The 12,723-nt window shown below is 44.4% G+C and overlaps 1 protein-coding gene across 6 annotated transcripts in view; it reads right to left on the bottom strand.

Moving 5' to 3' along the window:
* Positions 1-12,723, bottom strand: part of LOC111863426 (protein Fe65 homolog) — a 323,054-nt gene that overhangs the window by 175,413 nt on the left and 134,918 nt on the right. Inside the window, exon 1 of one of the 6 annotated variants that reach the window (XM_023849751.2) lies at positions 380-644. The exons of the other annotated variants lie outside the window; for them this stretch is intronic. Coding sequence (XP_023705519.1) covers positions 380-446 — 67 coding nt within the window. The 5' untranslated portion in view covers positions 447-644. Of the gene's footprint in view, positions 1-379; positions 645-12,723 lie in introns of those variants that run through there. 6 annotated transcript variants of the gene reach the window in all.

The following is a 12,723-nucleotide window of genomic DNA, read 5'->3' as shown; positions in this document are numbered from 1 at the left end:
CAGCAACAAGTAGCGAGAAAAAAATAAAAAATAATTGTTAAGTTTTTATTACACACTTGTGAGGCAACTGGTATTATAGCAGACGCAGGCGGGATGCACCCCTACCAAAAAAAGAAATACTTCATTATATGAGGATGACATGTCAAATTTAAAAGAACATATTTTACGTATTATATGCCCCTTCATATGAACCGCAGTCATGCGATATTCATTTTGAGAGCTGCTGAGTAAGTCTGTTTTAATTACATATTCAAAAACATATCCTGCCTAAAGAATATTATATTCGTAACAAAAAACTAGCGAAACAGTCTCACGTTCAGATGAGGCCCATCTGATTTTTTTTAAGCTGATGACTAAATATGGAAAATAAATTACTTACTGTCTAAGGAATGGAGCACCATTTTAGCTTCCTTTAATGTCAAGCTTACACTCTGCACATTGTTCATTTAGACGCAACAACAGCTGTAGACGCTGATACACCGCACAAAATTCTCTTTGTACCAGTCATCTCAAACACAACAGTTCGCACTGGGAGGCCTTGGTCAAAATTCTGATTTCGGTTTCATCCAAAATTATCTCTCTCTCTCACTCCCTCTCCTGTGGACTCGATATAACGGACATTGGACTACGCGAACACAGTTCTGATGAGATGAAGCCTTCAATAAAATGCGCTGAGTCGACGCAACAGGGACGCGTAACGTCGTCACGTGGTCTACAGTGACAGACCAATCACAGACAGCCATGACGTCATTGTGGAGTTTTGTTTCCAGGCTGTTTCATGTGAGAGTGAAAACGGCGTAAGTTTGGATAAGATGGTACACATGTAGTCTATATTTTTTCCTCCCTTTGGCGCTACAGCCCCAATTTGGGCCTTGGTATACCTTCATGAAACTCTCCGTTTCACTTCGGTTTACTAGATCTTAAAACATTCCGTAGGACTCCTTGGGCAAGGCCTCTATCTGTACACAAACAGAGAAAAACGCACATACACGAACACTAAAAATCCATGCTTTGAGTCGATTCGAACCCACGATCCCGGCTTCCGAGCGAGTGAAGACAATGCACACCTTAGACCGCTCGGCTACCGTGACCGGCGAAGTAGTCTACATATATATATAAATAAGATTAAATGAGGCCCAATTAACCATGCAGCAACCACCTGTAAGGCACTTCAGAAGCTGAACTAGGCAAGATTTTACAGGAGCTAACATTGCACATAAGACTAGCACAGGAATTGCTGCCAGTGACATCTGGGCATTTTGAGCTCTGTGATCTTGCTGTTCATTCTATTGTGACAATATGTACAGAAGTTGACATCTTGACCTATTATCGGGTCGATCAGAATGGCCCGCTCGAACACTAGGATCGTGGGTTCGAATCTCACTCGAGGCATGGATGTTTGTGTTTGTGTTGTCATGTGTAGGTAGCTGCCTTGAGACGGGCTGATCCCCCGTTCAAGGAGTCCTACCGACTGTGCATAAAAGTAAGATACTGAAAAAGTGGCCAAGGTCCAAAGGGCTGCAGAGCAACAGAGAAAGAGAGATGTTATCAGAGAAAAGTGCTACATACCACAGGGATCAGGGGTATCGATATATCGCGTACTTTATTTGTAGCATGGGATTATTATTCTTCGGAGGAACGTTCTGTCTCCATCTTCAGGGTCGAACAGTAAACCAAACAAGCAACCAGCAAGATGTAATTTACAACTAGAGACGGCTACACGTGGGAAATCTGGTTCGTACACAGGCATAAAGCGGAGCCCTAAGGGAATGAACCGGCGCAAGGAGCAAAGCAACAAGTGCTGGACCTGAACAAGGCTGTGTTTGCAAAGCGGAAACATGGGAGATGCTGGGAGAAGGGTGACACGAGTGGTCAACGGGAAGTATAGGTGGGCCAGCAGAGTGCAGTAAACCCTCGTTATAATTTTCAGAGAAGCTGAGGTACTGAGAAGGTTCTGCAGTTAAATGACTACTTCAGAGCTCGATTCCCGATGAGGTCACTGGATTTTTCAACTCATCTAACCTTCCAGCCGCATTATGACCCTGGGGTCGACTCAGCGTCCAACAGAAATGAGTACCAGGAATCCTCCTGGAGGGTAAAGGGCGGCCGGCGCGTAAGGCTGACAACCTCACCACCATCTGTGAGCCGACTGTATAGAAAGCCTCGACGTCTCACAATCATATGGGCCTCCATGGCCTGTTACGGGGGTAGCTTTCCCTTTTTTACCCTAATATAATAAATCTTTACGTAATCACGTTGTGTTTTGCGTGTAATGACTACATCTCCTATGGTGCACTTCCATGAATAACCTTTCATTCCGTTATGGCAGACATGGGCAATAACGGCCACCATGTCCACCGTATCAGTCTGTTATAACGAGGGTATACTGTATATGATTTATAGGCGTTGCGGTGGGAGATAGAGAAAGCAGTTGGGAAAAAGCGGCCTCCGTAGTCTAGAGGTAACGTTCCTACCTCATGACTCGTAGTACGCGGGTTCAAATACCCGGCGGAGGTCGTCGAATTTTTAAGGGCGGAAAAATTCAGGGAACAAGTCCTCCGGGAGGGACTTTAAGCTGTGTGTCCCGTGTCGTAACTTTACGGCACGTAAAAGAACCTCATATTCCCAAAGGGGATCACTGAGCCAAATTCAAGGACGTTTCCCCCNAAGGCTGACAACCTCACCGCCATCTGTGAGCCGACTGTCTAGAAAGCCTCGACGTCTCACAATCATATGGGCCTCCATGACCTGTTACGGGGGTAGCTTTCCCTTTTTTACCCTAATATAATAAATCTTTACGTAATCACGTTGTGTTTTGCGTGTAATGACTACATCTCCTATGGTGCACTTCCATGAATAACCTTTCATTCCGTTATGGCAGACATGGGCAATAACGGCCACCATGTCCACCGTATCAGTCTGTTATAACGAGGGTATACTGTATATGATTTATAGGCGTTGCGGTGGGAGATAGAGAAAGCAGTTGGGAAAAAGCGGCCTCCGTAGTCTAGAGGTAACGTTCCCACCTCATGACTCGTAGTACGCGGGTTCAAATACCCGGCGGAGGTCGTCGAATTTTTAAGGGCGGAAAAATTCAGGGAACAAGTCCTCCGGGAGGGACTTTAAGCTGTGTGTCCCGTGTCGTAGCTTTACGGCACGTAAAAGAACCTCATATCCCCAAAGGGGATCACTGAGCCAAATTCCAGGACGTTTCCCGCCGAACAATAGTCTCTAAGGCCTCTGATAGATGGGGGAAGCATTATAGACACCGCTAAGCAAGTGGCCGAACTCGCTTGCTCGGCGGGACTGATGGTACGCACCATTTATCGGTAGGGTATAGAGACTCGTAGAATATCATAGAGGGAAGCACAATAGATCAAACTGGTCGCGGTGCATGGGGAAACCCACCCTCTCTAAATAACTAACTAACTAAGCAGTTGGGAAAAGATCAGTAATTCAGACACGGACATATGGGCGCCCTGAAAAAGGGTAGTGCCCTGTCCCGAAGAGGGCCAAGTGCAAAGGCCCAGAACTGTTTGGAATTCAAGAAATTCTGCAATATCTTTTCCAAAACCTTTACTGCTTGAAACATTCTGGCTTCAATGACGGTAACAACATAACCAAGAAGCCCAAGCAAAACGCTACAACAGCGAAATATTATATGGCCAGCAAAACATGTCAATAAATCGTGCGCAGGTGAACCAAGTGCCATTCCAGTGATCCGTATACGCAGGCCTAAACTTTACTTGTCTGGACTCATTGCGCAACTTAAACCTATATGAGGACACTGAACCAATGCTACGGCCACGCGGGCGTTTTGTTTGCCGTCGGTGAAAATCCTCGGGAGGCTTGCAACATGCTGCGTTCTCAAGATTTCCCGCAGCCGAACGCAATGAGATCCATTTGTTACTCCCTACGCCCCTTCGGACTAAGCTGACAAAACTTCTACCGTGCGCACACTGACATCCAATCTTCATATCTGTAGAGCGTTTGGACAATGCTTTAATATGGAGAACTTTAAAACAGCGAAACACTCATAACCGAACTGGAGGACGTTCCAAAGGACTCGGAATATTTTTCAGGGTCGCTGGTTGTGAACGAAATACATGAGATTTTCCATTATGTAATATTCCACAAATTACAGGACGACACTGAACATGTTGGTCTAGACGTAACGTTCTAGGTTTGTATTATGGAGGATCTGAGTTCGAATCTCGAGCGGCACACGGTTTTCGTGGTTGTCCTCAGTTCCTATAGACAAACACAGGGATAATACCGCTAATTGTATCCAATTATTTTGTCATCCGACGTTATTTAGCGAGGATCCGTTACTTGTCGGCTTCGCACCGTGGCGGCCCGGGTTCGATCCCAGGTCAGGTACCATGGGTTCTGTGATGGACAAAGTGGTACTGGGGCAAGTTTTCTTCGACTACTGCGGTTTGCCATGCTCGTTCTCATTCTATCAACTGCTACATATTGATTAATCATGCTATCATCAACGCTATATATAGTGTCGATTCTGTCGTTAAATAGCCTACAAACAAACAAGACAAAGCTATACAGTCACGATACTGTCAAAGTCGTTAAATAAGCTACAGGGGGGAGATGGGGCGGAGGGAGAGAGAAGGAAATAATTATTTTTGTTGCTAGTGGGGTGGGACTAAGTCCCTTGTACTGCGGCCACTTCTAGCCTACTGTACCAGCCCCAGATGATAAGTGAGGGTGACTGTGGCGCAATTGGTGGCATGAAGATTGGCAGGGGAAATCGAAATACTCGGAGAAAACCCGCCCTAGCGCCACTTTGTCCACCACAAATCCCACTTGACCAGACCCGGGATCGAACCCGGGCCACCGACGTGGGAAGCCAGCGACGAACCGCTTGAGCTATGGCGCGGCCAGAGAAGGAAGTATACAGGCCCCCACTTCGCCTTTCTTTTCTTCGATGTAGAAGTAGGGAAAAATAGACTTTAACATGAAAGTATGGAACTTATGTCTACACAACAATATATAATGGTATACTGTAGCATGAAGACCCGTTGATAGGCAACGACAGCGAAATAAACGACTCGCCAAACAACTGCTACTAAGCAACGGCCCGTAAAGCGCAACACAGGAACACTGTTTTCTGTGAGGTCCGAGCCCACAAGTTCTAAGCCGGTCCGTTAGTGAGCGGAGTTGAGTTCAGTTAGTTGGTGAGTGACTGAGTTAGTGAGTTAAAGAACTGCTGGGGTTTAGTCTTTGTGAGCTGTTGCTGTGAGAAGCTGGTAGGTGAGACCAGAGATAGTTTGGCAACCCACATGAAGGGGAACGTCTGCCGTTGGAAGCTGTTACCAGAAGATTGGTGAAGACACAGAAGACTGGGAAGACTCAAGTGTGTGCTGTAGTGAATTGTAGAATGTCTGAATTAGCAGTAGCGCTACAGCTACTTGTAGTCAAGGAGTTGTAATGTCCAATAAACTGATTACGAATCCAAATCCTATCTACAGTCACTCATACATGTAACAACAGCATATATTTACTATTGCTATATTAGTGTACCAATTGCACGAAGATGACATCTATGGGCAAAACATGTACAAAAGTAAAAAGAAAAAAAAAAGTAAAGCTATCCCTGTAACAGGCCGTGAAGGCTCATAGGGTTGTGAAACGCTGAGGGTCCCAAATTATCGGCTCGAAGATGGCGCCGGCCGCGCTTCACTCCCCAGGAAAATTATTTAATTAATTCCTGATACTCATTTCTGTTAGAGGCTGAGTCGACCCCAGGGCCATAGTGCGGCTGGAAGGATTAGGTCAATTAAAAAAAATCTAATGAGCTCATCGGGACTTGAACCCGCGACCTTCCCGATTGTAGCATAGTGCCTCAACCACTATGCTACCGCGTGCCCCTCCATGGCCAAAACATGTAGCAATAATAAATACATATACTAGTGTATTATGATATACTATTCTTGCGTAGATGGAATTTTCATACTTTCTACATATCTATCACAGCATAAAGCTCCAGTACAACATGCCAGTCATCTTCCAGATCTATCTGTAACTACCTGAAGTGTCATAATCATTGAGCTTTTGGACTGCGTCCATCGTCTCGTATTCTACTTTGTAGAAAACGCGTGGTTCTGGTCTACCGAAAGCTCAAAGGATCGAAGTATCACCTTCCAAGTATTGATTTGGTATTAATATTAAGCTACAACGGTACTGCACGCCCTTCCATATCGGAATCCCCCAACTATCCCCCTTCTCCCCCCCCCCGCTTCCAGAATACATTATTTACATTTCTGAGTCCTAACGAGTTCCAAATAGTGGCTATTCTGAGGGCAGTATCATAAAACAGGACGCTCCTGCTGCCCTCTATAACCGTCGACGCTGTGTACCCTATGTAGGCTGAAAAACGTCGTTATGCCCACGAATATATAGGCCAATCAATTACACTCTGACTAAAATATTTTCAGTGCAAGTCAAACCTTGAGTATGCAACCTTAAAGAAAAATACTGTGCTCAACGAGTGACAATTTTAGTCCCCATTTTATGTTGAAAATATAATCCAGTAGAGTTCTAAGAATGACGTAGTGATCTACGTCATTATGATGACGCAATCTCAAGGATTTCTCAGACATACGACGGAGAGTCAGTAAATAGGTCAAAAATTGAAGTAGAACAGCTGTAATTGGCGTAATGTTTTCTATATGTATCACTAGGTAGCAGCACAGTCCAGCTTCACGAGAGTCTAAGTAGCAGACGCGAATGCGCACGTTCAGAGGTTGGTTTCAGTAGTCAAAATGGCGACCGTGTTTGAAGGGTGTATTACCGAATAACAGCGTTCTTTTGTGTGCTTCTGTGGACAAAAGGACACAGTGCAAAGGATATTCATATAGAAATGTTTCCTGTTTACGGTGGGAAGTGTTTGTCGTGTAAAGCGGTTCACAACTGGGTGCAGAAATGTGGCAAACGTTTCGCTGACGACAAAGAGGTTGAATCAAAGGTGTGAAAGTGGCTGAAACAACAGTCAAAAGACTTCTGTGCTGCGGGTTTCGACGCACCGGTAAAGCGATGGGACAAGTGTATCAATGTTGATGGAGTATATATCGAGAAACTTTGTTTTTTCCAAGTTCGAATGTCACATGTTTTACTTTTTATATTCATTTGTGACTTATTTACTGACTCTCCCTCGTATATACACTGTAAGTTCCAGTTCGAAACCTAAGCAACATAAAACTAAAATCGAAAGGTATTCAGGAGAGCATCTCTTTCCTCTGATGAAAATCTTACCCCAACTCCTCGGTCTTCTAGCCTGTAACCCAACCGGTGTTTCGACTAAGCTCTCGCGACTTCCATCAAGTGTAACTTTGAGTTAACGTTAATGTAAGAGGCACTTTATTAAGGGTATAACTCGGCCGCGCCATAGCTCAAGCGGTTAGTCGCTGTCTTCCCACCGCGGCGGCCCGGGTTCGATCCCGGGGTCTGGTCAAGCGGGATTTGTGGCGGACAAAATGACACTGGGACGGGTTTTCTCCGAGTATTTCGGTTTCCCCTGCCAATCTTCATTCCACCAAATTTTCCATCATCATAATCATCCGGGGCAGCTATAAAAGGCCAATCAGTGGCCGTCGTGCCGAGTGGACCCAGTTAGACTCCACCTTCCACTAAGCGAATAAAAAAAAGAAGGGTATAACTGAATTTCATCGGGCACCTCTTACGGATCTTTTAACAGATTTGTATATATATATTAGCATGCACAAATTGTATACAGTTTCATTCGTGTTCCGGAAATACTGATGCGCCTAATATATTTGATTAAAATTAATTGAAATTAAGACAGTTACTTACATAACACCAACAGGTAGCCGAGATACGCAGCGACGGACTATGGGCTTGAGGGCCGGGGTTCAATTCCGGGTACGAGAAAGATATTTTTCTTTACTCAGTAGTGTCGAGTCCTGCTCTGGGGCCCATCAAGCCTATACCAAACGCTCTATACGATAAATACCTCAGAACCAGACAGAAATTCACACACCTGCCTTTCTTGCCAAGGCAAGAGCAAGGCGTTCTAAAGGTACATGTATAATATGATTTTAGTTTCATTAACGAGATTATAAAGGAAACATAGGGCGAGCAAAGCATGAGAGCTGAAATTAATCCAATTAAAAAGCTATTACAGTTTCACTTCATTGAGGTGTAAAACCTATTACACACATCAAATGCTGAGTTCAAAACACGTGTTGTCAAACATATAGCATGAACACAAGAAGGCTACATTTCCACTACTCACAGCATAGAAGGTGTCTATTTGAAGACTGTGGTAATGCAGGGGGACAGGAGATTGTATGCAAAGTCTGTTATAAAATAATCAATAACATATTTATTTATTTTCAATGTATTAAACAACGCTGTCATATAATAGAGCGTAAAATCGTACGACGAAATGGAATGAAAGAGGCAATGGTCTAATAAGAAGTAATATCCTTGCATTTGTCTCGACGGAATGGCGAAAACCACGAGAAACTTCAGTCAGGATAGGCGATCTCTGGGCTGAGATGCGAACTCAGGACCTCCAGAATGTGAAACAGGAATGCTAGGGTTGCGGCTAACATTTTTTCGGCACATATGATAAAATATGTTTTCTCCTATCAGCTGTCACGAAACAATAGCACAGGAAACTTACATCGTCTCCTGATGCCTGGACACGAAATGAAGATACATGTAGTGTTATAAAGAATGAACTTTCGCTTGCGTCTATGCGCCGAGCTTTGAGGATTTATGGAGGAGTGGAAGTAAACCTCCAGACGTTCTAGACCTTGGCACTTAGAGGAAGTGTGTGCCAACACGCTCCGTTTACTTCACTCAGGGATAAACTCGTCATCCATAAGACAGGAGGCTGGGTAGGCTCTATAGTCAAATTGGATTCTGCTGTGGAAAAAGTAAACCTCTACCTTACTGGACACTGCACGTCGGGTGTTCAGGCGGTTCTTGTCATATTTTAGAAATGTGTCAGGTTGAATACACGTTAAGAAAGCAAATAATTCTTACGTGGATAGCCACATGATTTCGAACAAACGTTTTTAGAAGAGCAAAAACCAACTTCACGAACTTCTATAAGAAAATTCAAAAAAATTTAATATTCTTCCTGGAAACGAACTTTACGAATCATTTCACTACAATTTCCTATAATAGCAGAGAACGCACTAATTTCCTGGTATTCAACTGCAGGAAATGAAGTCGTAATACAGAGTAGAACCAGGGCTTCAGTACACGAAATGGCTCACTTTGCATCCAATGTTTGTTACTTTGACTACCATTCTAATGGAAATCGTGCATCTACTGCAGCATAAAGCCCCTTGGGTACGTAAACAGAATACAAACAGACAAATTCCATTCAAAATTATGCACATGAAGGACTCCAGATGACAACCAATGCTTACATATCAGCTCCTGATGTGTGATAATGTTGTAGGCTTCTACAGTAAAATCACAGAGCTTCACCGCATTCATTCGCTTGCTCTACGTAAAGCAAGCACTGTGTTCACCAAGGGCTGTTTGTTTATGACACGGTTTATTTGCTATGTGTTATCAACTGCGAAGGTAATAAGACGTTATAACGTCCACGTCGTTGTAAACAACGACTTAAAAACGGCGTCATATAAAAGGTCGTGACCTACTGTTAGAAACTTTCTCAGAATTTGGAGAGAGTGAAGGGGGGGAACTTCTTGGATCCGAGGATAATATAGGATGCCATTAAGATAAACTTATGTAAATGGGTGGCAAGCGATTAGTCGCTGGCCTCCAACGTCGGCGACCCAGATTCGAACCCGGGTCTGGTCAAGTGGGATTTGTGGTGAATGAAGTGGCGCTGGGGCAGGTTTTTCTCCGAGTACTTCGGTTTCCCCTACCACTCTTCATTCTACCAAATTCTCCATCATCATAATCACCCGGGGCAAGTACAATAGGCCAACCAGTGGCCGATGTGCCGAGTGGACCCAGCTGGACTCCACCCCCCAGTATGCGAATATAAAATAAAAAATTATGTAAATGGGTTGTGGATGATGGGAAGTGGATAGAACTGGCACATCGCCTGAAGACGGCCGGTTTAGATATTAGCGAGGTCGAACCATAGCGTTCTAATGAAAATGGGTCGGGTATTTATTAACATGGCCGGTCACGGTAGCCGAGCGGTCTAAGGCATGCACTGTCTTCGCTCGCTCGGAAGCCGGGATCGTGGGTTCGAATCCCACTCAGGGTATGGATGTTTGTGTGCGTTTTTCTGTGTTTGTCTACAGGTAGAGGTCTTGCGACGAGCTGACCACTCGCCCAAGGAGACCTACCGTATGTGTAAGATCTAGAAAAACCGAAGTGAACGAAGAAATTCATGGAGGTAGGCCTAGGCCCACTGGGCTGTAGTGTCAAGTAAAAAAAAAATTATTAAGAGGCCACGTTTTCTGTACCTGTACCTGGACTCTGGGTTGCGTGCGAGAATTATGGCAAGACGTGGCGAGGCAGTGGTTGCAAGTGCGTTGTGGCAGCGAAGCTGGAGCGTTGCAACTAGAGCTCTGTTACGATCCACAAATACCATATAATCCTTATACAGTTAATGGAAATGCCCAGGTCCGCAAACACAAACAGCATTTAACGAGTTAGCTAGTTAGTAGTTAATTGCGTGTTTAGTTTCTAAATCGGTTGGATGGCTAATCCGTAAATTAGCAACTCACTCATTAGGTCATCTTCAGTTCATTAATTCGGAGATAAACGTGAAAATATTCCAAGATTATATGAGCTCCACTTCGTGTACTCACAATTAATTCATAACATCCACTACCAAATACACTGTAACAGATTTGATCAACGCGTTGCCAGGCTACAGCTCTGTAAACACGGTTCAACACGCAACACTAGATGAGGCTGTTTTCTATATCGTCCGCGCTGAGCAGTGGTGGAACAGCGGGGTTATGAAGCCCGTTCTAAGCAACGGCGCTTATACTTCCGTGAAAGCGGTGACATCAGCAACAATAGAGACAGTGTTCTCTGTGGGGTATGTGCAGTGCTTATAAGAGAACTGAATGCAGTGACAGAATTAGTTCAAAAGCAGTTACGAGTCAGTCGTAAGCTAGAGGAGTGATCCCAGAAGAATTTTTAGTTCCGAGGTTCCTGAGTGATTTAAGACGAAGTAGCAAAAGGACTTCATAATGATTTGAAGTGTTACTTTCTGTGTTTAGATTCGTTACCAGGAGACGACTAGTGAAGAGAGGGAATCCCAGTGCGTGTGCAACGGTGATTGGAAAGTGTGCAAATCAGCGACAGCGCTGTATTTAAGTGTGATTAAGAGAACTTGTAACGAAGGTGCTAATAAATCCAATCATCCTTACCAGAACACGTAATTTTCGTCACGCGTACCACCCACTACACGTGACAATACAAAGTACAGGTTTCATGAAGCTCTTCTAAACAGACATTTTCTACGACAGCTGACGGCAGAGAGCCTACTGCTAACACATCCATCTAACGGCGGAATTAGTACTAACAAGCAACCAGCACATGAGCATTCATAATCTCATGCAGCATCAACACGATTTTACTGGATAGAAGAACACAAGGTAGGGTAAAGTTGCCCTTGTGCTTAACTAATTAATCAGTATGACTCGAAGGCATATGTGGATATGGATGTATAGATCTGCGTATTCTTGACCTCGGCATTAACTAGAGGAGAGTGGTCAGTTTCACGCCGCAGCCACTTTACTCCCGGGGAAAGAGCCCGCGGTACCCATTGGATAGGATATGCGAGCTCCGGATCCAATATGGACGAAGTGACGAGGAAAAAATCTTGCCCCTCCTTGTACTCGAACTACCTACCCTCGGCCGTCCAGCACGTAGCCAGTCGCTATACCGATCGCGCTATCCCAGCTCCCTTTGCGTGGAGGGACTACGGGAAATCACAAAAACTTCAGTCATGACTGGAGGTCTCGGGTTCGAGGAGTCCTCCTTGAGGAGTTAATAATCGCCTGTCTAGTCGACACATTTCCAACGTTTTAAGAAAACCGACAGCATTCAAAAGAACCCACAACACAGATAATGCCATTAAACAAGCTAGGAACAAATATAAATATGAACCCTACACTAGTCGCCATTTTCAGTTACATGAATTCCCTTTATATTATACTTCTGTAAGATCAATTTTAATAATATAATCTCATCTACGTGTGTGTCTCAAAACCGAAACTAAAGGAATTTGTGAGTGACCCCTTGTATGTCTATGGGAGGGCTGCCCAATTTGAAAAACCACCGAAGAGACCCGTTGTAGTTCATATACATACTGCTGAACCGCATTAGAAACCAGACGTTCTGGGAACAACTAGTCGCCTATTTTCCTTTGATACGACATGCACCGCACAAAAGAAGAGAGAAAGAAACTAGAGGAAATATAGAGACGCATGGATTTCATAACCAAAATTATGGGGATGCATGACAGATGGGCGGACGGAAGGACAGACAGAGAGACGACGGATGGACGGATCGATGGATGGATGGACGGACAGACAGCAAGGTGATCTGATAAGCCATACTTACTTACTTACGTACTCATGGAGCTGAGCCCTTATTGAGGAGAAATCAAATCTGCAGCTACTCAAGAATTTCCCAGCATTTTATGGAACCCGAAGGTTCATTACCGTGTTCACAAGAACCATCCACATGTCCCTATCGTGAGCCAGATTAATCCAATCCATACCCTCCCAT

The sequence above is a fragment of the Cryptotermes secundus genome, unplaced genomic scaffold, assembly GCF_002891405.2.
Source record: "Cryptotermes secundus unplaced genomic scaffold, Csec_1.0 scaffold964, whole genome shotgun sequence".
Lineage (NCBI taxonomy): Eukaryota > Metazoa > Arthropoda > Insecta > Blattodea > Kalotermitidae > Cryptotermes > Cryptotermes secundus.
This window is presented reverse-complemented; position numbering and strand designations above follow the sequence as displayed.